The sequence below is a fragment of the Pocillopora verrucosa genome, chromosome 5, assembly GCF_036669915.1.
Source record: "Pocillopora verrucosa isolate sample1 chromosome 5, ASM3666991v2, whole genome shotgun sequence".
Taxonomy (NCBI): domain Eukaryota; kingdom Metazoa; phylum Cnidaria; class Anthozoa; order Scleractinia; family Pocilloporidae; genus Pocillopora; species Pocillopora verrucosa.
This window is the reverse complement of record NC_089316.1, coordinates 18,903,824-18,931,018: the sequence shown is the minus strand read 5'-3', so window position 1 is coordinate 18,931,018 and position 27,195 is coordinate 18,903,824. Positions and strand designations below refer to the sequence as shown.

The window sequence follows — 27,195 nt, the reverse complement described above, 5'->3', positions numbered from 1 at the left end:
CATAAGCCCATTAACCTATCAAATGGTAGATAATACATCACGTGCAGTGACTTTATATCGATAAACCTCATCCTTATTAGTATGCGGTGTTTTATGAGATATAAATACACTGCACGTGACTTATGAATATTAATTAATTATCAACACAGAAACTGACACCACAAATGGTGGGAACATATTTAATGTTCTTTCAACAAATTTCACACAGTAAATTTACTTCTGCACCAAATTAATAGTACAGTTGTGAAATACACATCTGGAAAAATTCTCTATTCCATTAGTACAGTAATCTGGTAAAGGCATATTAGACAATACATCATCCGAAACTTCGAATTCAAGATCAGTTGGCAGAAGTGACTCCAACTCATTTTCGCTAACCTCTAATGTTTTTGTAATGTTTTTCTCGTATGCTGATTTCTAACGTTCACAAAAGCATAATTGTTATGAACTCTCTTAACACACGCTTTTCCAAGAATGTTTTTGAAGCCGTTCAAAAAACTCGCAGCACGTGTTTTATCGGGTCAAAAACCACTCGGCTACGCCTCGTGGTTTTAAACCCGATAAAACACTCCTGCTTGTTTTTTAAACATTACATGAAATTCAGAAGTCTAACACCATCTCAATTTTTAAGAGCACTTAAGATGTTCTTGTTTACTAAATATATAAACAACAGACAATCATTTTTTTGGCTGGCTCCAGTTTTGTTCTTCTTTTTTAATCAATTTGAATTTTAGCTATGTTTAAGTTTCATATAGTAGGATATGGTTGTAAATCTGTAAATTTTTAATGTATGATTTTGTATTATTGTAAAGTGCCTTACGCAGAGGATACAAGCGCTATATAAATAAAGTTATTATAATTATTATTATTATCTCAGAATGAACCTTGTAAACTTAACTCTATCATGACATGAATCTCAGATTCTAAAATTGATCCAATAAACAAAGGATTTTCTCAAACCTCATTAAATTTTAGATACATTAGTGGACAATGACCATTTCTTTGTTGTTTTCCATTTGGGTTGAAAATTTTCTAGATGTTATAGCTATATCTCATAAAAACATAAACATCCAAAGCCAACCTTGAAAAATCTGACATCTAAAGAATTATGAATGCTACATGTTTGTATGGTGAGGAGAATGTCATTGTTCACACTGCACACAAGCAATTTCAAAAATTGCTGACTGCCAGTCCCAAACTGGATAAAAATTCTTATCTCAACACCAGAAGAGAAGCACTGGAAGGCATAACTTGGCCGAATCTTTAGTTAGTATTTCTCTCTTGAGTGATGTGATCTTTTTCTTTCCATGTGATAAAGTTCAATGTCCCAGCACTTTTACAGTTAATGATTCTAACCAAGTTAATTTTAATTTGTTTGTGGCTATTGATGTTCCTGTTGTTTTCATTGATTTGTAATTGACATTAGAAACAGTAAGAGAAAATATACTTAGTAAACAGCCATGTCTGACAGTAAAAATCTACATTTCCAATTACATTTGTATGTCCTTGCAACACCATGACATTAAAATTTAATTTAATATGAGACTATGTAACTGAACTCCACCATCATGAGAGAAATACCCAAGAGAAAACTTACCTTATACAAAGTCATTAGTTTTTGAGTTAATACTGTGGACTTTGAAGGGAATTATGGATTACAGTAATAGTTGCTACTATACAACTCAGGTGGCATATCGTATTATCTATTAATATCTACTACCTACCTTTAGATCTGTTTGTCTCCTAAATAACTTATAATTACATTAATTTAACAAATGGTTAAAAAGAATTAAGCTACCACAAATTCTTTTCTGTATGATGATGGTATTATTAGGGCTTTCAATATTCAATGTTCCTTTTTGTAAAAGTTATAAAGACTGCGAATTAAAATGTATGTCTATCAAAAAATATCATCAGCGAAAGAACCCACTTTGGGCATCTATTTGAAGCATTGTTACAATCAATAATAAATATGCATCTTTATGGATGTCAACCTTAGGAAATCATAAAACTAAAGATAACTGATTGTGTTTTGCATCAAATCAATATTTTACTTCAAACATACCATTTTAACACTTTCCTGAGCTAATTTACACAAAGTTATGAGCATGATGCTTACAAGCTGATATACTAGTCCTTTTGCATATTTTAGCACCAATCTGGAAACAAAGAGACAAGAATCACCATCAGTTCATACAACATTAATATTTTATACAGCATTTTGCATCAAAGAAATTTGTAATATCTTTAAATGACAAGATTTATGCACTCTGTAGATGTGTATTTAATTTTGTCAACACAAAACAAACAGAGCATTAATTATATATATCACACTTGTGTACAATGCATTCTACTAATACTCACTGAAACTGTGTGAATCAGACATGTGTGGCATTGTGTCCATTACACAAGTACCTCCAAAATTGTACTTTCAGATCATTTCAATATACATTATACTGCACATCAAAACTGTTGCTAGCACTGGAATTTAAAGACAATGTGTCAGTGACATCTACATATAATTATGTAAGTCTAAACAATGAAATTGTTGTATTAATAAAAGGCATCATCAACTACTTTTTTTAGATAAAAAGCAGTTAATAAAATGTATGTGGTCATTTATAGTTTGCTTTTTCTGACTTTGCTCTCTGTACCAATTGTCCTGACTGGTATTGCTTGAAGAAAAATTCATGTCTAAAGTATTGTTCAGCGTGGCACACTAGAACGAACAAAAAACCCCTTGAAGGTTCATTACAATGGTTCCAATACATACACATATACAAGGACTATTTTATTTCCAATTACATCAAAAGTTGCAGAATGCAAGCATTGTAGAAAAGATAAAAATCTATGATAATAGAAATAGAGATCTTAGGTATTAGGGTTAATTAGTTAAATCTTGTGAGTATAGTTGTCAGTTGGATAACATCTCCTTGTAAGAGCATTGTCTTATCACAACTTTTAATTTTTTTCTTTTCTTTTCTCTCAATGAAATAAAAAAATGTTTCAACAGCAGAGAGAGAGGCCAAAGAGGAGGAAGAGAGGGGCATGGTGGCATTGGCCTGGGCAGTGGATGTGGTGGCCATGCCCATCATGTCACCTTGAATTGTTATTAAAAATTTTAAAATAAAATCAACTTTCTCTCAATCATTTTATAAATGTCATTGCAGCAGATGAATTCAGCTATAACCACAAATAATAACTTCTTCCCAAGCCTGAGGGCCATACTAGAGAACATTTTCCTGAGTTCCTTACAAAAAAACTGATGGCCAATATTCCTCAGTAGAACTCGAGCAAGCAAAGTTAGCAAGTGATTCATTGTATTGCACTTGAACTAAACTTTTTAATTTTAAAGTTGGTGCCTTTCAAAACAAAAATACACGGGTTATGATCATTTCAGTGGAAATGGTGTACAAGGAAAAGTACCAAACAAGTAAGAACCAAATCAGTGCTGGTATTTACCTCTAAATTACCTTGACATATAGTAATGCAAATTAAAGTTGATTTTCCTAACTGTTGAAAAATGGTTTAGCTCCTAGTAGTGTGGATACAACCTATCACCAAACCCAGCATTTTGCAGAATTGTGGGAATCTTAGAGTAAACAATTAATAACTAATTCAGTCACTTATTCTAAATCTTTAACCTGGAAGGCCCAGCTTGGACAAATCTCAATAGAATTGAAAGCCATCAACCATCATACACATGTCAAGGGAGAATGCCTATGGACATTCCACCACGTAGGCTGATTTAAGCATCGGTGCCACTTACTTGTGGGGCAGTGTCTGTAGTACATTGTACTGCCCAACTGCACACCTCAAAACGGCTATCTCACAGTTTCCACAATAACTTTGTTCCTCATCGAATTGTTGGAGGCCATAGATCGCGAAAACATGAAAGGATTACTAAACGACAGTTCCAGGAATTAACATATAAATTGGTATCAAAGGCAAATCATTTAAATAGCAACTTTTGTCATCGTCGTTAACAGTATTTAGCAATACGCGTCAGTCACAAAAAAAAAAGAGGCTAACTGACCAGAGCAACCAAAGGAATAATTTTCACACGACTCCTCGCTGATCAAGCTGCGAACTTCTTTGTACTTACCTCTTCTGAATGAGTTGAAGTCGGTTGTAAAGACTTGCAAGAAAAACTCCACCCTACGAAAGGCTAGCTCAAGATTTCGAATACAAAATAGAACTCTTACGGCTACTGGAAGGAGAAAAACAGGGCATCTATGTTTCACATGGAAATTTTAAGAGAAGAACTAATTTACGATTGCAGGGGCATTCTGGGAAAGCTACACGCAAGCTCTAATTGGAGTAATAAAGAGGTGTGACGGAGGTATGTCCATAACCATGGTTACGAAATTGAACTTTCCAATATGGCAGAATACTGCAGAAGGGAAAATAGTTATTCGCGTATTTGCTTCGCCTGCAACTGATGGATAAACATATAATGCGGATATATTGCAACAGCATCACATGGATAAACATTTTTATCTCCGAAACGTAATTTATTTGCACCACTACAGTAAGTTAATAAAATATTCACAATTCTTTACCGAGTATTAACTCATCCAAGCTAGGTTGCAAAATTTGAGAACTACTTCTCTTACAAATTTCCTAAAGTTAAGGAATATTGACATGTGCTGTTTCAGGAAATATTGCAGCCTTCCTAGGGCAGCCAAGTTGTGAATAGTGTATACATGTATCCTAATACACAGTGCAAGAATGAAAACCAAGGGCAAGGATCTGGAGTTAGTTAGATTATCGACACATGCGACAGTTGAGCAAACGATATTTTTCCAGTTGCAGTCAATATCAATATCCGCTGAAACAACACAATTCAAACTTTTTTGAGGTTAAACAAAATAACTTTAAAGTAGAACATCAATCAAAAGTTACACAGTTTATAGGTCATGAATGAGAGCTAATGAAATAAGTACATTCGTTCTAAAACCCTTCATTTCTAGTGATAGCCAAAAACTTACTAAAATAATATGCGGTTGCTGTTGCATATGTAATCAGACTACATTGTAATAAAAATAATTAACAGACTGCTAATTCAGGACTTACTTTATGTCCTGCCTGATATAAAACACAAGAAACACCCAGTGGTAAAAATCGGGAATGTATTTCCCAACCAAATACAATGGCACAAACTCTAGGGGTTTGAGGTGAAATTACCAGGAAAAATTGTAATCAATGCATTTTGAGAGATTGAGTATTGAACTAAATACAGTACAACCATTGATCCTTGTGAAAAACCTTTACAATAACTGCACAATAATTAGGGCTCCAATACATATATGTTACCACTTATTGTAACCAGTAAATATTAATAGACTTGGTATAGACATATTTTGCTAACTTTCATTTTAACAATATTGTTGTCTCAAAGTAACACTGATAAGAAGATCTCAAGTATTTCATACCACTTGATAATTTAATAACATTCATATCTGATATATTGGTCTACTAATGCCTGAGTAACAGATAATGATATAACCATTTTTTAATGGGAGAAGGATGGAGGAGGGGGGGAGAGGTGGGGAGTAATTCTAGCAAAGCCTGAAAGTATCTATGTATTGTTTTTTTTAAGCAAATTTCATTATGGATATTGCAGTAATCACATGCATTAAGCTATTGCTAAAGCTGACTTTCTGTGCTCATATAAAGTGACAGATGATGAAAAACTATATGGAATCAATGTTGTTAAATTTAAGAAATTTACAAAGTTTCAGTGCAAAATACAGATTTCATTACAGTCCATCAAAGTCTTAAATTACTTTAAACATCAAGTAAGATGAAAGCTGTGAGTTGTATGTTTTTTTCTTTTGAAACTTAATTTTCCTGTCAAACAGGTATCATTAGGATTTGGAAATATAAAATGATAATAGGCATGCCTATATTTATTCATGAATAGCTACCCTTTACAAAAACACTTAATACTACACTAATACAATTAAAATTAAATTTCCAACATCCCAAAAAATGACAAAAGACAATAACCTTTTTTCTTTTGTGTTGTCAACAGTATTTGCACTAGTGAGTAGTACAGTACCTCATTTGAAAGAGGATGAAATAAGCTTTGCGGAAAAAAATTTTTTTCCTTCAAAAATCCATGTATTTTAAATCACGCTAAGAAAATGGCATACAGTTTGCATGAATTATCATGCAACTTTTGACTTTAAAACAGCCTTGGCCTGAATGGAATGGATTTACAAGGAAACGATTCAAGATGAAATATTCCCTATCTTATGGTAAAGACATCCAGAGAATCTTGATGAAAAAGAACACGCACAGAATTAATTAGCTTTTTTTTTCCAAACCGTAACCCAAAACCATAAAAATTTACCCAGATTATTGAAGAATTTTTCCTCACCAAGTATTTACACAAGGGAAGTAAGCTATACCTTACTTGAAAGAGCAGTAAATAAGCTTTCCTGAAATGCATGTTTCCTCTTCAAGGAAAAAAACCACCTCAATGAATGCTTTCAAATTAGCATACCATATCATCAAAATTTGAACTTTGAATTAAGTGATACCCAAATGATATAAAGTAATGGGGCAAAAATGAACTAAAAAGGTTCCTTTTTAAATGGGCAACATCTCCATAAAAACTAGTTGGAAAATAACAAATCTGCAATGTGTTACAAAAATCTGTTGAACACTGATTGAAGTTAATAAAATGGAAATTTTTTTTCTCTCATGTTGTTTTAGTGGTGTGATAAATCTGCAATGTGTTACAAAAATCTGTTGAACACTGATTGAAGTTAATAAAATGGAATCTTTTTCTCTCTCATGTAGTTTGAGTGGTGTGTATTTACCTTCAAGAAAATGCTGGTATAATAAAAATGGTGTGGGGCACCCTCATCTCACCCTTGCCAACTTTAGGCAGGCCCCACAGCTAAATAATAAAAGGCATTCATCACAACGTTTAAAGCATAAGCAATGACAAAACAAAAATTTTTTTTACCCCTATTTTCTCCTATCTTGTTTTCCTATGTACATGTAAAACACAACATACGCACACGGAGGGTTTCAGAGCAAACTGGAAATCAAGGTTCAAGGATTGGGAAGGTGATACTCTGCACTATGAAATACTGCAAAGCAGTTTCTCTGTTTAGCAACATGCATATACTTTCCCTCACACTGCGGCGCACTGCAGTAGGTTTGCACCTTTACCTCACCCATACCTTCCCTGTAGCAGACCACACAGTTTCTCCTATGCTCACCCTGAAGTGGAATGTGTTCTGTCACAAATTGGCTGGTTCGGGGAGCTGGTCTTGGGGGTCTGCCTGCAGTGGACACAGGAGGGTTGTCATAATCAAGAAAACCACAAATTCCACGGATAAGCTCCTCCCTGAAGTCACCCAGCGAATACTCTGAAGTCCTTCTGAGGGCAGGATTATCTGGATTGTTCCTCTGGTGCTCTCTGAAAAGAATAAAACTGTTGACAACACCAATGTCAATAAGGTGAAAAATTAAGGTCTTCCACCACCTCATACATTTGCGTTGCACATTGTGGGTGGCCAGAATCTGGTCAGATCGATCCACTGCATTCATATACTGATTGTACATTGCAAAGACCTGAGGCTGAGGCACATCTAATGAGCTCCACACACCATCAGATTTTATTTTACGATTTATCTGAACAGAGTCATTAGCATTACCAGAAGTACTGATCATAGATACTACTTTATTGTCAACCCACTGCAAGACTAAGCAGGGCGGATCCCTCTGCCACCGCATACTACCCCTGGCTTTGCCCTTCCCCCATTTGCTTCCTTTCTTGAGATTTGCTGGGAAATCTTTCCTGGTATCCAAAATGGTACCTGTAGCAATGACTCCATGCTGAAATAAATGCTTCATGAGATGAACTGAAGTATAAAAATTGTCAATAAACAAGTGATAACCTTGATCATAGTAGGGACTAATAAGTCTTACCACAACATCATGCCCAAGCCCAAACTCACTAATCCCTCTTGCAGCATCTTTTCCAATGTAAATGTTGAAGTCTACAGTATAACCATTAGAACTATCAGCGAGTACCCACAGTTTTATTCCCCACTTAATTGGTTTGTCCTTCGTGTACTGCCTGATGCCAGACCTGTGACGAGACCTGACCATTCGCTCATCGATGGCCACATGTTTTCTGGGCTGATACAAAGCAACACATCTAGATTTAAAATAGTTGACAAGGGACTCTACTTTACGTAACTTGTTACTGGGGGTCTCAGATGCATACATACATACATACATACATAACTTTATTTGATAACGCAGGTTAAAATTTGCGCAACTTTACAGCTGATGTGGACCTGCCTAAACTAATTAGTCTATAATTATATAAAATACAGATATGATAAAATTTATAAGTTGAATAAATCAAGTAAACCATAAAGTTTTAGTAATAGTGAAAATTTGGTTTCATGTTTTGTATAACATTACCTCCCTTTTCAAAATTAATATTCATAACAGTTTGCTTGGATTGTTTTAAGTTATATTTAAAAATAGATAAATTTGGAGAATCTTTAACATTATCGGGAAGTGCATTCCATGCTACTGCAGATCTATGAGCAAAGGACCTACGACCCAATTCGGTTTTGGGCCTATTAAGTACAACATTCAGGGATTTCCTTAGGTTATAACTGTTAGAGTTCTTGGTCACCAAACAATTAATTTCCCGCAACCCTAAATATAATAAGCATTATATGTAATAGTTAAGATACGTAGCTTATAAAAATACTCTAAAGGCATCCAGCCAACCTTAGAAAGTACATCATTATCCCCAAAACTATTTGGTATCTTATGAATTAGCCTGGCAGCCCTGATGTGAATCATTTCTAGATCTTTAAGCTTGGATCCAGACCCCCAAATTGCAATTCCATATAGAACACTTGGTATAACTATCCTATAGTAAAAAGTCTCCAAGATAGATGTACATAGGAAATTTATACGTCTCAACATTTTAACTTTGGCATTAAATGCAGATCTAGCCAATGCAACATGCTGAGACCAAGAGAGTTTATCATCAATTGTAACCCCAAGGCAATTGGTGGAGGACACATACCGAATGGTGTCCATACCCCACTTCAGCTGTTTCAAAGGACCTATGAAGGGGGTAGTACTTAAGACCATTGCCTCGGATTTACCTTCATGTAGAATCAATCTGTTACTAAGACACCAGGAATTAACCTGGTCCAAAACAGCCTGTAACCCTGTTGTTATTTCATCAACAGTATTCCCTACTACATATATTGTTGTGTCATCAGCATACATATAGACTTCTCCACTGGTAATAGATTCAGGGAGGTCATTAACATAAGATGCAAACAATCTTGGTCCTAGTAAGGATCCCTGGGGGACCCCAGCTCTAATGGGGATTCTATCAGATCTAGACCCACTTACACTAGTCCCTTGTACACGGTTGGAGAGATAGTCATTGATCCATTTCCACATATCACCTGCCAAGCCAACAGCCTTGAGTTTCTCAGTAAGAATACTGTGGTTGACACAATCAAAAGCTTTGCGGAAATCAATGAATAAGACTCCAACCTTATGGCCTCTATCCAGGGCACTCCCCCAGGACTCAGTGAGATGAAGGAGGAGGCTCTCCGTTGAATAGCCCCTCCTAAATCCCCATTGTCTATCTGTGAGAATGCCATTGGATAACATGTGATCATCAAGTGAGTCACACACTACCTTCTCAAGAAGCTTTCCTGGTGTACTAAGCAAGGATATAGGTCGGTAATTGTTAGGATCCAGCCTGTTCCCTTTCTTAAAAACAGGTGTAACTAATGACTCCTTCCATTGTTGAGGGAACTTACAACAGTCCATGCTTTTTTTGAACACCTCTAGCAGACCCTGAATAGCAGAGTCCTGTGCCAATTTAAGATCTTTAGGAAAAATATTATCAGGGCCTACTGCTTTGTTTGGATTAATAGACTTCAAAACATCTCTAACTATATCCCAATTCAAAGAAAAATTCTCTATAGTGGGAGTAATTCTATTAATATAAAAAGTAGTATCTAAATGTACTGGATCCAAGTTCTTAGTAAGATCATGTGCAATATCAATAAAATAGTTATTAATCAAATTCGCTTTCTGCCTATCATCTGAAATAATAGTGTTATTAGAATCTTGTAGGGGACCAATTTTATCAAGGGCAGGATCTACAACATGCAAGAAGGCCATGAGCCCTTGAAATCGTATTCTGGGCATGATGGATCTTGCCCATAAACCATGGTAGAGGGTCTTGGTACTCCAATACCTGTTTATAGTAATACCTATTTTCACTAAACCAAAATAGATCAGAAGGGCTATCAACCGGTATATCTCCTCTGGTGTTGTGTCTTTCCATGATCCATCTGCTTGAGCATAACTCCTATGGGTACCCTCAGTAATGTGTTGAACAGCATAGCTGTTGGTGTGCTCAACAATATTATTCACCAGTTCTTTAGTAAAAAATAATTTAAAAAACTCAACAGCAGTATTCATCCTACCCCTGAGCAAAGGCTGTTCGAATTGTATCCCAAGAGGACGTGCAGGTGTAAAGGGAGGGGGTGGAAACTGATCACAGGGATTTCCCTCATCCTCATCATGATATGATTTATAAGTATCCTCTGAGGAAGGGTCCTCTGGGGTTGGGGGTGCACGTTTTGTGGCTCTACTACCACCACAATCACTTGTAGAACCTCGAGCTACTAAAGAACAAACTCTAGCACCTCGAACACCATGGGTACCTCGTCTGGCAGGTTCCCTTTTAGCCCTGAGAGGACAACGTGACCTTGCAGGCTTGTAAAACTTACCTGTGGCATGGGATGTGGAAGGCACTGTGTCACAATTTTTCCATTTAAACTCTTTATTCAATAACGCAACAGCTACTACATGACAACATGGGCGAAATCAAAATGGCGGGTCCGATACCACGTTTTTTCCCACAGGTCCGATGGGAGCGCGTGGTATGACGTAATATGACATCCCCCTTTCTACCGATGTAATAATAATTATAACGACAAAAAAAAAAATGGAACTTATCATATCTCCAGAACATTACAATACTGGTTGAAAGGATATCCCTCCTGTGCTTATACTTATAAGTCTATTCTTTAGCGTCTCTACTCTTATAGATCCAGCCTTTGTGCAGGTGTCACAGTCCTCCCAGATCTGGTCACATATCCTCCAGCTATGTCTGAGGGTCCCTGGGGGATGTTGTTCAGTGGCACTGTTTCGCCAGATCCTGGTCTGGGGGCTGCACCGTTTTTGTGCGATGTCTGTGTGTGACTGACTGGGGCAAGACTAGTTGTCTGCTGAGGTATCTCAGAACCTTGGTATACTGGGGTTTCCACCCGCTGGCATTGTGTTCCCCTCACTGCAGTTGTGTCTGGTTTCAGTTGGGCCCGTGTTCTTCGATAGGTGGTACCTGTACTGCTGGATCTGATGATGTAAGATCTTGGCTGTTTGGCGGGTTTTACAATAATGCCAGGTTCCCAGGTTTGTGAGTGGTGGTTGTACGTGCGGATGGGTTGGTCAGCTTCGAATGGCTTTTTGGGTGGTCCTGAATGCTGGTTGTAATAGTGGGCTTGTTTCTCCTGACGGGCTATGAGCTTACTTTTCATGACCTCATGGTGAGAGTGGTTGAGGAGGACTCTATGGCATGCTGGTAATCTAGTTTTAAATTTTCTGTTGGTGAGCAGTTCTGCTGGGGATTTCAGCTGGTGATCCAAGGGAGTGGCCCGGTATGATAGGAGAGCAAGGTACGGGTCCTCTTTATTTTCATCGCACTTTTGGAGAATGTTTTCCACGGTCTGGACCATTCGCTCAGCAAACCCGTTGGATTGGGGGTATAGGGGGGAGCTAGTAATGTGTTCTACCCCATAGACGTTCATAAAATGCTTGAATTCTGCCGAACTGTACTGCGGTCCGTTGTCGGTCGTCAACTGCGTAGGGATGCCGTGTTCTGCAAAGATGCTCTTCAGATGGTTGATAACTGCAGATGACGTGGTGCTTGTTAGTCTCCTGATGACAGGAAATCTGCTGTATTGATCTGTCAACAGGAGGTATTGCTGCCCTCTAAATTCGAACAGGTCCGAACTGAGTCTTTCCCATGGTCGGTGTGGCGGTTCTGGCTGTAGTATTGGCTCTTTCCTTGCTTTATTTTGGTATTTCTGGCAGGGTTCGCACTGGTTAACTTGGTTGATGATTTCCTTTGTAATTCCAGGCCAGAAAACGGATGTACGTGCTCGTAAAAGGCATTTCTCTTGCCCTAGGTGGCCTTGGTGTATGATGTTCAGGATTTCAGGTCTGAGAGTAGGAGGTATCACGATGCGGTCTCCTTTTAGTACTAAGCCGTCCTCGATGGTCAGCTCTTCTCTGAAATTCCAATAGCCATGTAGCAGTTGGGGGCACTCTTCTCTTTTCTGTGGCCATCCTTCAAAGACCATTTCTTTTAACAGAGACAATACAGGATCCCTCCCTGTTTCGTCACGGATCTGTTGTAGCTTTGTTGGAGTTGCAGGGAGATGTTGTGTGACGTGGTGGACATATATCTCTGAAAGTTGACTGCTGCTAGGGGTAGGCTGGGGGCTGACTCTTGAGAGAGCGTCGGCTATTGGTACATCAGGACCTTTTACGTAGTTGACCGTAACGTCGTATTTCAGGGCTCTCATCAAGAACCTCTGTAATCTAGGTGGGCAACTGGACAGTCGCTTCTTGAAAATCGCCTCAAGAGGTTTATGGTCAGTGTTTACTGTACAGTGCTTCCCAAAAATGTAGTAGTTAAATCTCTCTAGGCCCCATACTACACCAAGTGTTTCTCTCTCAATGTTGCTGTAGTTTTTTTCTGTGTCTGTAAGTGCTTTGGAGGCATAGCATACAGGTTGCCCCTGCTGCAAAAGGACGGCGCCTACTCCTTTCTGGGAAGCGTCAGTTTGAATGACAGACTCGATGTTTGGGTCAAAGTATCTGAGGACTCCCATTGATGTGATTTCCTGTTTGACTTGGTTGAATGAGTCGTCGTGTTCAGGTCCCCATACATATGCGGTGTCCTTCTTGGTAAGTTCTCGCAGTGGTGCTGTGAGGCTAGCCAATCGCCCTGAGTATCTTGTAAGGTAGTTTACGAGGCCTAAGAAGCTTTGGAGGTCTTTGCGGTTCTCAGGTGGGGTCATCTTCTGGATTGCAGATATCTTACTGTCATCTGGTTTGATTCCATCCTGGGTCCATTTGTGGCCGAAAAAGCTGACTTCCTGACATTTGAGCTGTACTTTGTCTTTGTTGAATTTGATTCCCCTTTCCCTGGATCTGATCATGAGGTTTACCATGTTCGCATCGTGCTCTTCCTCTGTAGCTCCGTATATGAATGTATCGTCTGCAATGCCGGTGACTCCTTTCAGGCCCTCCAGTGCTGAATCTAAGTGTTTCTGGAACACATCTTGTGATACAATAAGGCCAAAGGGGAGCCGGGTGAAACGGTATCTCCCGAACGGGGTGTTGAAAGTAGTCAGGTAGGAGCTGGCTTCGTCTAATGGTACATGCCAGTAGCCCTTTTTGGCATCAACAACACTAAAGAATTTGGCACCACTAAGCTGTGTGACTACCTCATCAATTGTTTTGGTGTAGTAGTGTTCGCGTTTTATTGCCTTATTTAGGTCACGTGGATCGAGGCAGACTCTGATTTTGGTGACTTCTCCTTTGCCGTTGGTTGTTTCAGAGAGGACGATGCTATTAACCCAGTCTGTGGGTTCGCTTACGGGTATGAGCACTCCAAGTTCTACCATGGTGTTGATTTCCTTTCTAAACATGTCTCGAAGGTGTACTGGTATGGTACGTGGTGCGTGGATGACAGGTTCAGCATTGGAGTCTAGGGTGATGTGATAAGGTTTCATATTGAAGGTTCCCAGGCCTTCAAAGCAGTCTCCGAAGTTGTTGAAGAAGGTTATCCTGTCCAGTGGGGGGTATGTTTCAGTGTCTAGACGGCTAGGGTATCTGCTGGTCCTTTGGTGCGGTTTGCATGGTCTGTGTTCTTTAAGGCGGGTCTCTTTGTCTTCTTTGGAGGTTTCTAGGCTGCAATTAAATTTTACCAGCTCAAGTTCCTCGCAGGTTTTACAGCCAAGCATTGTAGGTCCTGGTACGTCAGTAACATTGAAAACGACTTCTTTAATGCTGCCATTTTGATGGACGTATAGTGGACAGGTTCCAAGGGTCTTGATGGCGTGGCCTCCATACGCAGTAATCCTGTGGTGTGTTGGGCCAAGGGGTATCTGCTGGGAACTGCGGTTGAGTCTGTCATAGTCGTCTTTGGAGATGACATTAACTTCTGCACCAGTGTCGACCTTGCAGATAATAGGTATCAGGTGTGTATCATGGGGGTCTACCGTGACTTGTATTTCAGTCATGACTTTGGTGCGTTGTTTTTCTTTTTGTTCAATGCTTGCGATCATTGAGGTACTGGGGCTGTCTCGGGCTTCTAGTGTTCCCAGGAAGACTTTGTCGTAGCTTGTGCATTCACTTGTTACACCATCAGGTTGTTCTTTTTGTAGGGTCATCACATCTGACCTTGTTTTAGACTTGCAAACTTTGCTAAAATGACCGCGTTTGTTGCAGTTGAAGCATTCTACTCCAGTGGCTGGGCACTGCTGGTCTTTGGTGTGTGGTGTGTCTCCACATCTGTAGCACTGTCTTAGGTTGTTGTCACGTCGTCTGTTTCCTCTACCACTGGTGTACCTTTGGTGGGGCTGGTTTCTGGGCTTGTTTCCTCTGCTGATTGCATTGACTTCCCCTTCTTCTTGCTTTGGGTTTGTAGTGTCACTCATTGCTTTTAATTGCATCTGGGTAGCCTCATCAGTTCGTGCAATTTCTTTTGCCCTTGCAAAGGTTAATTCATTACCGCGGGCAATGCATTTTCGTCTGACCTCTTCCGAATCGGTGCCGAAAACTAATGTGTCACGCATGAGTTCGTCATGTAAGTCAGGTGGGTAACCTGAGCTCTGTATGAGTAGCCTTGCTTCAGTCAGGAAGGTGGCTAGGGGACGATTATTCTGTTTCAGACCTCGTAGATAATATCTGTTCAAGATATGGTTTGCTTGTGGTTTAACATGGTCTTCGAATCTTTTCCAGTATTCTTTCAGGTCTTTTTGTTGGTCTTCGGTTAGCGACCAAGTGTTAAATAAGTCTATTCCGTAATCGCCTGACCATAGCAGCACATATTTGCATTTTTGAGTGCCGTCTCGAGCTTTTAACGGTCCATCAAGTAGCAGTTCACACTTTTGGCGGAATCTCTTGAATCTAGTTAATAAATCTGGGCCAGGGGTCCAGTCCATTTTTGGTACTTCAAACCCAACCAAGTCGCTCATTTTTGGCTAAATTGCACGATAAGACAGGACTTTGTAGTAAACACTGTAAAATCGTACGTACCGGTTTTCTTGGTTGTTCTAGCGGTGAGAATTCCTCTATTGGTGTAAATCTATCCCACTTCCGACATCCATGTCACAATTTTTCCATTTAAACTCTTTATTCAATAACGCAACAGCTACTACATGACAACATGGGCGAAATCAAAATGGCGGGTCCGATACCACGTTTTTTCCCACAGGTCCGATGGGAGCGCGTGGTATGACGTAATATGACACACTGGATCAACAGAAACACCAACATCAGTGTCTTCACTCTCCATCTCACCCTCACTCTCAATCTCACTAACCTCTGAAACCTCTCCTTCAATCCAATCAGGATCTTCTTCATGCTCCCTAACCTCTCCCACGTCTCCTTCCGATTCACTGAAGAGATGAAATAATAAAAAAAAACCGATTCACTGAAGAGATGAAATAGTAAATTTCTTTGTTGGATTTCTAAAAATTTGGCCTTGAAACAAGGATAAATAGAGATAATCAACCTCAAAATAATAAAGCACAACACATATCAAAAGCCTTTCACTTGTAATGCACCACCAGTATTTTCCAAGAGTAAAACAATTCAGAAGTGAAACCCGAAACTGTCATTTTACATCATTCCACTAAAAATATTTTCACAACGCATATTTTTTTTGCATAATTTGTCTGTTTTGTGAATTTCAGCATGTAACAAGTAGAACCACCTCTAAAACAAAACACACAAAACATATGAGTTAACATAGAGGTCCATACATATATATACAATAATCGTTTTCAAATAAAGGATTTGATTGCGCACTGCGTCATTCGATCTGTGATCAGCTTCTAATTTAGCGCGTTGCGTTCTAAAATTCCATTGAAAATTATTTACTCTGTCGCTTTAAAATCATGTTTGATCACAGTGCATATTGCTTTACATTCACAAATATACATCTATAGGTTTGTCTTAAGGCAAAGAAACAAGGATTCGAGCGCGAAAAGTAAAAGTAAGTGTGGTTTTACACCGTTTCAAGACCACATGCTTTACGTATTTGAATATCGCAAGAATGTTTACTGATTACTTACCTCGATTCTTCGCTAAGATTTTCCAGTTTTCTGTCTAATTCGGACTCCTCACCACTAGACATACCACCATGCTCACTTCCATCGTCAAAAATCATCTCTGAAGCCTCGGCTACGCTGTATTTCTGACGCTTCGCATCGGATGCCATCTTCACACGTTGAAATCGTATGGAACTAATTTTCGGAAGGGGCTGTTAAGGTCACGTTTGATAGTTTGGAGCTAAAACTCCCCATGTGATTGGCTTAGAATGTCTACATGCTACAGTCGGAATTTCAGAACGATCGGACGTAAAACGAGCATTTTCGAAAGGTTAACGGAGTCGTACAATTTTGTACGATCGGCCCAAGGGTTGTTGGGAATGATTTTGTTGCTGGGAAACAATTTAATGTAAGATCATCAATTAACGCTGATCCATTGCCTAACACAGGAATTTGGATTTGGTGAGATAATCAAATGGAATTAGAAAAAGAAAAATACAGTACTAAAGATAGTCTTTGAGGAATCGTTATCAATGTAAATAAAAAATATATTAAACTTAACAACTACATAATTTTTTCTCCTTTTTTTTTCATAACTCAAGTACATTTTCATGCATATATTGAATGTTTCTGGACACTACACCATTACTTGATACAGGTGTATGTTATACTACTAATACATTATCATCTGACATCTTGTTTGTTTGTTTGTTTGTTTTCTCTTTTTTTTTCCTCTTTTTTTTTTTGTTGCAGCAAGTAGTGTGAGTATACTATGGAAAAATGAAATTATCAAATTCCTTTTTTTTTTTTTTTTTTTTTTTTTTCATTCCTAATGATGAGGGTTGTCAGAATCCATTCCAAAGTGTCTTGTTGCATCTTTACTTAAGTTCGTACATTTGAGCATGTACCTGCCAGTATTGCCAACACCATGCTTCATTTTTGTGAAATCGTTGTCTTTGGCTGGAGGAGTTTAATTTACAGACAGAAGCAGATTCTATGATATGACAGAAGTTTTGAAAAATGTTGATTTAAACCAGATTGAGCAGACAGAAAATTGCAACATCCGATGCATACAAGCCTACTTTATAGCATTAGCTCAACACCAACCCTAAAGTCACTCATGTAGTCTCAGCTCAGTACGAATCTCTATCCTGACATGAACCCGAGATTGCAGAATTGACCAAATAAACAAAGGATTTTCTCAAACCCCATTAAATTTCAGATTGCGGACATTGACCATTTGTTTATTGTGTTCCGTGTGGGTCTGAATTTTCTTGATGTTATAGCCATATCTTGTAAAAAACATAAACATCCAAAGCCAACCTCGAAAAATCTGACATCTGAAGAATTATAAATGTTACATGTATGATGAGGAGAATGTCATTGTTCACACTGCACACAGACATTTTCAAAAATAACTGAGTGCCAGTCCCAAACTAGATTAAAGTTCTCAACACCAGGAGAGAAGCACTGAAAGGCATAACTTGGTTTAATGTTAATATTTCCCTCTTGGTTGATCTAATCTACGTGTGAAATAAAGATAATGGCATAAACCAGCAAGAAAAAAAAACTATAGGGATCTTTACTAACCCTCTGTCCTGTAAGAGTAACTTCTACGTTCAGATAGGGAAAATGAACTGCTGTTTAAAATTAATTTTTATCTGATAGAAATTACGTGGAAAAGAAGTCGTGTTCATTTTTATGAAATGCATTATTTTTGGCAATTTTAGAAGCGTCGCTAAGGGCGACCAACACAGCGTTCTATTTATAAAGAATAAGTGGATTATTTGGATCAGCAAAATGGCTGCTGCTACTGAAGGAAATGGATCGGAAATAAATGAATTTACTTTAATTTATGTCTATTTTTCTGCTCCTTTTTTCATGCATTAGGAGTGACGACCTCTGTCTCTATTAAATAGAATAATTGTAATTTTTAAACATTGTCATGGTACAGAAAGAAGAACGCGCAATGGAACTGTTTTAGGAGCCGTGTCCCATTTACCCGTGCCATATCTCACGCACACCGCCTCTCATCATGCTGTTAATATGAATGCGTGTCATATTTCACGTTGTGTGTGCCGCGTGCCATATGTGATATGTTTGAAACAAAGCCAAGCATTAAGTGCCCTCCATTCGCAATTACCTTCTTCGCCGTGTTTTTGTGGATGACTGCATATTTGTCACTATGCCCATTCAATTTCATTGTTTCATTTCTGGTGAGATTAACCTCAATGGTGGTCAAAGAGTTCTTTCATTTGCCAGTTTTCCTCATCCTGTTGGTATTGTTTCATTCAGTAAATACTCAGTATCACCGGGATTCATGCGAAAACTCCTTCTCTGGAGGAGCAATCGGTGATGAATGTTTGCGGGAATCTTATCGTGACGTCAGATGCCAAAGTTTTAACTATGTGTTCATCCAAGAAAAGTGTGAGTTGAGCAATCGCATAAAGGAAGCCGGGCCTGAAGATTTTGTACCCAACTCTGAGGTATTACTTCAGACGAGATACGTAGAGAGGTGGGCGTTAAGGCAAAATGATTCGGCTAACTGTCTTAAAGGGGAAGACATCGCGTTTTTCTCTGTACTTTCTCGTTTTCTTATTTTCTAGCTATTCTCGGTGCCATTCCAGAGCTGTCTGCAGACTCGTGCAAGGAAATCAAGGCGAGTGAAGGTTGACAGGTGGTCAGCGGCAAACACTGGCTGAATTTCATCAAACCTGACACTCCTGTGTTGACTCACTGTGAAATTAAAACCGCAGGTAGAGGAAGAAAGTTAAACAGAATGGATATACACTAAAAAGTATTGTACATAGCGTAAAAGCTAACGGTAAGCTTTTCTGTCAGGTACAATACTATCTTGTTGTCGATCGTAAGTCTGATCGTTTTGTAGAAACACACTTAGTACGTCTTTTCCTGGTACACCAGGAAAAGACTGACTATGTTAAAGAAAAGATAAATTGTTCTTAGTCGTTTAAGATTTCTTCCTCGGAAACTAGTTATGAAGCAGGAAGGAACTCTTTTGTCAGCCCTTATAGAGTATATGGATGGCTCTTAATCTAACAGCAGGAGACTAAAATTAACTTAAATCGCATCACCCACGAATAAGCGCCCGCGCATTTCGAAACACGGCAGATCTTTTTTTTAATCTTATCTTTTCTCTTATTTATATATTTTATATCTTAATCCATGTACGGCAATAGATGACTGCAAGAATTGCATATTCATAGGAATCTTTTTTTTTCAAATTAGGATTTGATAAATCTTGACTCGTTTGCATCCTACTAACTAAGGTGAACTCATTGTTTATGCTTTGCTTCAATTCCCAGCACCAAGCAAAGACTCAATATGTTATTGGAATGATATACATAGAAACTCTTGGAAAGCCTGCCCGATAAAGCTGTTTGACTCATACTCTAGGCCTTTTTTTAATGGTGAATAACTTGATTAAAGAGGATCTGAACAATTATTTGCTTAAAATTGTGCTTCATGATCAATGGATATTGTAGCTCTAAATGCTTTGCATATTCATCTACGGGCGAATGTAATACCTGCGTTAGTGTTTGTGATGTGAACGCTGACTGGGAAAACACTCTGGGATCGTATCGCTGCTCTTGCAGAGCCGGTTTTTCTGGAGATGGACATACCTGCAAAGGTAAGAAAAAAATTTTATCAGAAAACGTACAGTTCTCATAAAGCAATTGTCGTTGCAAGGTGTTATTTCTCTGAGCTTTCTTCGACCATTACTTCTTTAGATCTGAAATTATTTGCGTCAAAAATTTATTCTTTGATTAAATGTAAAAGTTCGGTGCGAATGTTCTGAAATCTTCGAATTGTTTTCTTTCGACTAGATATTCTTTAATTTTTATCTTATTGCAAAGAGTTTATTGTGTGTATCAAGGACATGGCGGGACTTTCATGATAAACCCTAGACATCTTATACTTTAATTTCCAAATGTTGACCCTATTCTCGATAGTGTTTGTTAAGTGTGTAGCTCTCTCGGTTCATTGTTCAATTGAAGGTGATAAAATACTGGGAAAAAGAAAAACAACTATGTCAAGACAAAGACCGCAGTATCTGCGTAGAAAGCAGAAAAAGTAACTTGGCTTTAGAACTAGTACTTAAAAGAACAATAATTGAAATCCAAAAAAAAGGTTAACTGGTACTTATGTGGGTACTTGTTTTAACTCGTACTTGTACGTCGAGACCGACATTAGTGATGTTGGAAATCAAACTCAGATAGTTTTGTGGACGGCAGGTTCTGAAATTAGTTTTCTCTTTCTCAGAAATAGCGCATGAAAAGAAGAACTCTAGAAAAACTAAATGTACAACTAGGATATTTAATTAACAAACAAATATTATGGCCGACAATGGCCATCTAGCAGCAACGCATAACAAGTCTATGTAATACCCACTTAAAAAAATGCGAAAATAAATGGCAGATACTGAACATACACCTTCAAAGGTAAAGTCATCCCAGAACTGTTTAGGATTTGAAGAGCAGTTGTATGAGCCCTGATTATTTATACAAATGAAATTTGGATGGCATTCGTTCCTTTTAATAGCATGAGCTTCTCTGTATTTGTTACTGTCTGAAAAAATAACATGCAAACTACATAAAGATTAAAATGAAACGACTGTCAATTCAAGATAAAGGGAAATAAACGTCACAAGTTCAATACTCGCAATCTTACGACACAAATGTTAAAAATAAGTATAAAAAAGACAAGATTTTCCGTCAGGAAAATCCCACATCAACGAAAACGTGAAACGATCGGCCGTCCATTCATTCTAATAGGAAGATAAAACAAAAAATCAGTGAACTCCAGACCCTTATCATGGAGCACAATATTACATTTAAGGCTAAATATTTGTACTTTGTTGCAAAGAAATTCGCTACATTTCTGCTGGTAGTCAATACGAATTAAGTCACTGATTATACGCGTTTTTTTTAAAAATGCAGAGCATTTTTCTTACCATCCTCATTTTGTTAATTAACACATTTACGAAATTATGGAGTTCTATCATTGTCTGTCACGTATGTGGAATTTCGTTGTAATTGCGGAGTTCGGAGCGAAATTATACCGGGAAAGGATTATATAGAAATTAGAGAAGATAAACGGAACCGAACTAAACAGCCTGGTAAATAGCCTAAAAATCCAACTCTATGAGAGCGAGGAAAGTATTTTTTCTTAATTCAAAACTTATTCAGATTTTTAATTTAAGAACTAAATTAAAATTATTTTATCTCTAAAAATCCTCACTATGCGTCCACTGCTAAACGTAAAGCAGGCATTCCAAGCTCACGTCACGAAAAAGCAAACGATTTTTTTCACGAACTAACGAAATTAAGTTGACTTCCACTTCTGACAGGAATAACAGTGGGAAAAGCGAGCTTAAAACGGCAGAGAACGCCAGAAACCACAACGGACACACAAGATTTGAGTAGATTCTACCAATTTTACGCGTAAAATAATATTTCGAAATATATATTGTTGTTAGTCGACCATATTTCGTTCCCTATAATATATAGATTTAGCCAAGCCTAAAAGAGAAGCTCGCTTTTTTTTTTTCCCCGCACGTCTCAAGGGCACAACGCCTTGCCCCGGCCAGGACTAGAAGACGGGTCGTCCGATTCGGAGCCCAGTGCACTGACCACTGGACTACTGGACAAAGCCGTGGCCTTGGCGTGCCCGCGGTACAGTTGACCACGCATGTTAAAAGTTGCACCTTGTACGGTCGAACGGTCGTACATCCAAATTTTTTCGGCTTGATGGGTTACTACTACTTTGTATAATTATGGGGCTACGCTCTGCGAGCTCCGCTATTATTCCTTACAACGTGTTCAAATTCTCAACGTTCAATTTAACACCGAGTCACACAGCGCATGACGCTTTCATGAATCAATCGCTTGCTTTTTCTCCTGACGTGAGCTTGGGACGCCTAGGCGTAAAGATATTTACATAATTGCTGAGGCGCATCCTGCCAGCTTGGGTTAACTGTACTTAAATCGTTTCTTTCTTCTTCTTCTTCATCTTCCGAGTCTGTTCTCAGGTCGCCCTCAAATTATTATTCATGTCTAATCCATATCGAAGCATTTTTTAAAATAATTGCAAGTATTAGTTTCCTTTGAAGCCAACGAACAAAATGGGTTGCTTTCAAATTCGTGTTGTGGAGGTTCCTGACTGCATAGCGAAAATTCAGATAGCGTCCCTTTGTAAAAAATGGTCCTTATGGCTGTTCAGTTGGCTGGTGAAGCTTATTTTCCTCGTGTGACAGGCATGTCACGTCGGCGAACGATAAATTAACGCGCGCAAAATAATGCAAAGGTTTGATATTGGAAATTTGTTTCCCTTTTCTTTTTTTAATTGTTCTGGCCAGCCAAGAATAAAGACAACGACTTTTTCAGTCTTAATTTCCTAAAGAAGAACATAGGTTACGTTTTTCAGCGAATTGTTGTAACGCGTGACTTAAACGCATCACGCGATTAAAATTATTGTCTTAATTCTGAATTTATTTGAAACAACACTTAACAGCAGCTGTAAAAACCTTTACTTTTCTGTGTATTTATTCTCTGCTGCTTATGTGGATAAATGCGATCAGGCTCTGAAAGTGTAAAGGGACAATCAATATTCAGGTACTTAATGTAATAGCTTTGTAGCTTTCTCCTTTACCCTTAGTAGTCAATTATTTTATCCTTCTTGCAGCAAAAATTGTTAATTTTAAGACGGTGAGCAATTTTTCTGTGTATCGCAAAATAACTTCATTTCCGGCACACATGTCGATTCTATTGATGAATACGTGTTTGCTTTGTGCTCTAACGGAATAGTTATTCTTCACTATTTACCTCTGGAACGTATAATCTGTTGTTCGGTCCGTTTAGTTTCTTTAGGTTCTGTGATATCACCGAAAAATGAACTTTACAATGAACTTTCTTAGTGGTTTCAAAACAAAGGAAACACGTCACTTCGGTAAACTGATCAAAAGTAATTTTCTCTCTATAAACATTACTACAATGTTGTGTAAACTGCTGACGAGAATCAAAAACAATCAATTTGTTAAAATGTCCAAATGCTTAGAGAAACACATCAAGATTTAGTATTGAGATCTGCGGACTTCAGAATGGAAATATCTGCATGGGAGCGTCCACTTTGAATTGTTGTTTTACATTTAATATATAACAAAAAAAAAGAGGAAAAATTGGCGATTCGTTCGTAAAACCAAAAATTTGAAAGTCAAATGAAAACTGAGTTGGAGACAAGAAGCAGTCAGCTTGTGAATGATGCGGGTTCTAAAAATTATTAATATTCCATTGTTTTCTCGTCGACATAAGCATTTCTTTCCTCAGCATCAATGAAAATAAAAGGAAATTTAAAAAAAAAGAAAAAAGAAAAAATATACTTTGTCCACATGCTCTCTAGGAAGACGTAATAACTACTAGAGTTTTAATAACTTTTAGTATGTAAATAACTCTTCTGGTCTATAATTGTTTACTTCCAAACAATAAATCCTTAATTCTCTCAACCATACCAGCGCTTTCTCAGGAAAGAGGGTAGTGGGAAAAACGCGATTCATCAAATCCCTTGTTCCTTTTTCAACGAGAATGCTCGTCCTCTGGCTAGGTATTAAAAATGTCACCGTCTTTCTATTTTTGTTGAAGTCGATTTTAAAGGTTAAAAAGGTTACGAGACTGACAGCTTGTAACATCACTGTTAGATCACGTGGACCTCCTCACTTGTTTTATCAAAATGTATCTGTTCGTGGTTGCAAAAGAGCACAAGCCACACGCAAACTGATTTCCGTTGGTGCAAAATTCTGAATTACAGTGGTAAAGTCAGAGTGTGAGATTGTAGACTGCATTTAAACTGGACAGCTTCTACCGTGTCCGTGTTTACTTAAACAAACTAAAAACACTTTAATCCCACGTTAATTCGATGGAAATAATCAGTGATCATCACCAAAACAAGCAAGGATCAACAATATGAATTTAGAGGAAGTAATCGGTTGTTTCTTGTGAATTGAGACTGGTAACAGCAGTCCTACTGGTTGCAGTTTACGACATAAGCATATAGATTTTGACTTAACATTTTTGGAATTACTCAAATCCGTAATCATCATCTTGTACGTGCCCTTTGGTGAAACTTATATGAAATTTTTCGGTTACTGGGCATAAAGCCAAAGGGACATTTTATGTGCTAACAAATTCCTTCCTGGCTTTTTTCCTTTTCGGATTTTGCTTTTTTCCAGGATAACTCTAGTGCAATTAAGCAAAGTAAATTAATATTGAATATAGAAAACTGGAGACTTCATATAAGTAAAGAGTACGAACCTTTTAATATATTCCCCCAAAGAATAGGATCATGGTATTTCATACGCTTAAGCTTAACATCCTGAGATTTAACAAATACCATTATGAGGTTAATAATTTGAAGAGAGCTGTCCGATGAGTTCCATCTACTAACTATCCTATTACAGAAAGTTTTTTGATTAGTGAAAGGACGCTTGACAGTAGGCACAGTCGTCTAGTAATTTGTTGTATAGCAAAATAAAGAAATTAGAGAAGGCGATGGAGAAACAAATCGAAAATTTGGAAAACGTACTTGAAAGCGCGTAAAAGCGCAAAATACTACAAGACCAAAATGTCATGCCGCTATAACGTTCCCCTCGGTCAAGCTCTGTTCACGTGTAGCGATGGTTGTCAGTAAATACGTGCACGAGTGGGAGACATTCCATTGTTACCTTCTAATGTCATAGATTTTGTAATGTTGTCCGCTCAGATGGTTCTTGTGTTTCTTCGGTTAGCTGGTGAGGTTTATTTTCCCCGTGTGACAGACATGTCACGTCGGCAAGGGATAAATCAATGCGCGAAAATTAATGCAAAGGTTTGATAGTGGAAATTTGTTTCCTTTTTTTTTATAAATTGTTCTAGCTAGCGAAGAGTTAAGACCTTAACTTTTTCAGTATTAAATTCCTACAAAACAACATAGGTTATGTTTTGCACTTAATAGGGCAATTTTTTTATGCATTAACACTCGGCACGCTGCAGATAATAATATAATAGTAGTAAATGATAATGAAAATGGAAATGATAATTATTCAAACTATATCCACCTTTGTTACAACTTTTGGTTTACTAGCAGAGAGTAACTGATGTGGGAAAAATATTTTCAACCATAGGACAACATTATTATATTTTGAGATCCGGTTTCAAAGAACGAACACAAATAGTCGTCTTTTATGTACACGGCGAAACAGAAATTTCAGATGTGAAAGTTTGTGCGTCGATGATGGCATCATCAGCATTTATAAGTTGAATATTGGTGCGAACTAATGAAAACGTCAGTTGCCGAACGATAGTTATCTTTTAATATGATCAGGAATTAAATTTGTGTTAGAAAGTGTACATTTTGTTGTGGCATTCTATCAGTTGTCTAGTTAGTTTCCAATAGCAGTAGTAATCAGCCCTTTCTTTAGACCTAAACTAATTTTCTTTTCCGTTTTTGTTGTAAGTGTGACTTTAACGAATTACGCGGTTAAAATACTCGTCTTAACTTTGAATTTATTTAGCACAATACTTAACAGCAGCTGTAAAAACCTTTACTTTTCTGTTTATTTATTTTCTGCTGCTTATGTCGATAAATGCCATCAGGCTCTTAAAGTGTAAAGGGACAGTCAATATTCAGGTACTTAATGTAACAGCTTTTAGCTTTCTCCTCTACCCATATAGTGGTCAATTATTTTATCCTTCTTGCGGCAAAATAGTTGATTTAAAGACGATGAGCAATTTTTTCTGTGTATAGCAAAATAACTTCATTTCCGGTACATATGTCGATTCTGTTGATGAATACGTGTTTGTTTTGTACTCTAACAGAATAATTATCCTTCACTATTTATCTCTGGAACGTATATTCTGTTATTCGATCCGTCTAGTTTCTTTAGGTTCTGTAAAATTACCGAAACATGAACTCTGCGATGAACTTTCTTAGTGACTTCACAACAAAGGAAACATAGCACTTCTGTAAAACTGATCAAAATTTATTTTCTCTCTATGAGCATTACTACAATGTTGTGTAAACTACTGACGAGAATCGAGAAGATTAACTTGTTAAAATGTCCAAATGCTTAGAGAAATACAGCAATATTTAGTGGTAAGATCTTCGGACTTCAGAGGGGAAAAACCTGCATAGGAGTGTCCACTTTGAATTGTTGTTTTACATTTAAGATATAACAAAAACAAAAACAAAAACAAACATAAACAAAAAAATGAAAAAATTGGCGATCAGTTTGTAAAACCAAAAATTTGATAGTCAAATGAAAACTGAGTTGGAGACAAGGAGCAGTCGGCTTGCGGATGATGCGGGTTCTAAAAGTTACTTATTTTCATTTTTTTTTTTGTCGACGTTAGCATTTCTTTCGTCAGCCTCATTGAAATTAAAAGGAGCTAAAATAAGAAAAAAAAGAAAAAAGAAAAACATACTTTATCCACATGCTCTTAAGGAAGATGTAAAAACTAGAGTTTGGATAACTTTTAGTATATAAATAACTCTTTTGGTTTATAACCGTTTACTTCCAAACAATAAATTCTTAATTCTCCCAACCATACCGACGCTTTCTCAGGGAAGAGGGTAGTGGGAAAAACGAAGTTCATCATATGATTCATTACTCAAAAAGGCATTTGAAAGAGAAGGGAATTTTTTTTAACCTTGGTCCCTAATGACGCGTTTAATCGACAAGAGAATTAGAAATTCGTATCGTAAATGTAAATTT

General features: G+C 37.6%; 1 protein-coding gene, 1 long non-coding RNA gene and 2 pseudogenes across 3 annotated transcripts; 1 reads left to right on the top strand and 3 right to left on the bottom strand.

Moving 5' to 3' along the window:
* LOC131768810 (uromodulin-like) overlaps window positions 1-27,195 on the top strand; it is a 233,972-nt pseudogene that overhangs the window by 72,765 nt on the left and 134,012 nt on the right.
* LOC136281041 (uncharacterized) lies at window positions 190-4,249 on the bottom strand. Its single transcript, XR_010717537.1, has 3 exons — window positions 4,106-4,249; window positions 2,365-2,481; window positions 190-2,159 (listed from the first exon to the last, which is right to left on the bottom strand). It is a non-coding gene; the product is annotated as an uncharacterized lncRNA (long non-coding RNA).
* Window positions 4,494-16,775, bottom strand: LOC136281017 (piggyBac transposable element-derived protein 4-like). Of its 2 annotated transcripts, XM_066167197.1 has the most exons (4): window positions 16,458-16,600; window positions 15,637-15,779; window positions 10,815-10,841; window positions 4,494-8,163 (listed from the first exon to the last, which is right to left on the bottom strand). In XM_066167197.1, the coding sequence occupies exons 2-4, from the start codon at window positions 15,742-15,744 to the stop codon at window positions 7,069-7,071; spliced, it is 1,230 nt and encodes a 409-aa protein (XP_066023294.1). In that variant the 5' UTR covers window positions 15,745-15,779; window positions 16,458-16,600; the 3' UTR covers window positions 4,494-7,068. The 2 variants fall into 2 exon arrangements, with proteins under 2 accessions (XP_066023294.1, XP_066023293.1); XM_066167196.1 differs by lacking the exon at window positions 10,815-10,841 and having other exon boundaries at window positions 15,704-15,779; window positions 16,458-16,775.
* On the bottom strand, window positions 8,257-10,157 carry LOC136281018 (uncharacterized; annotated as a pseudogene).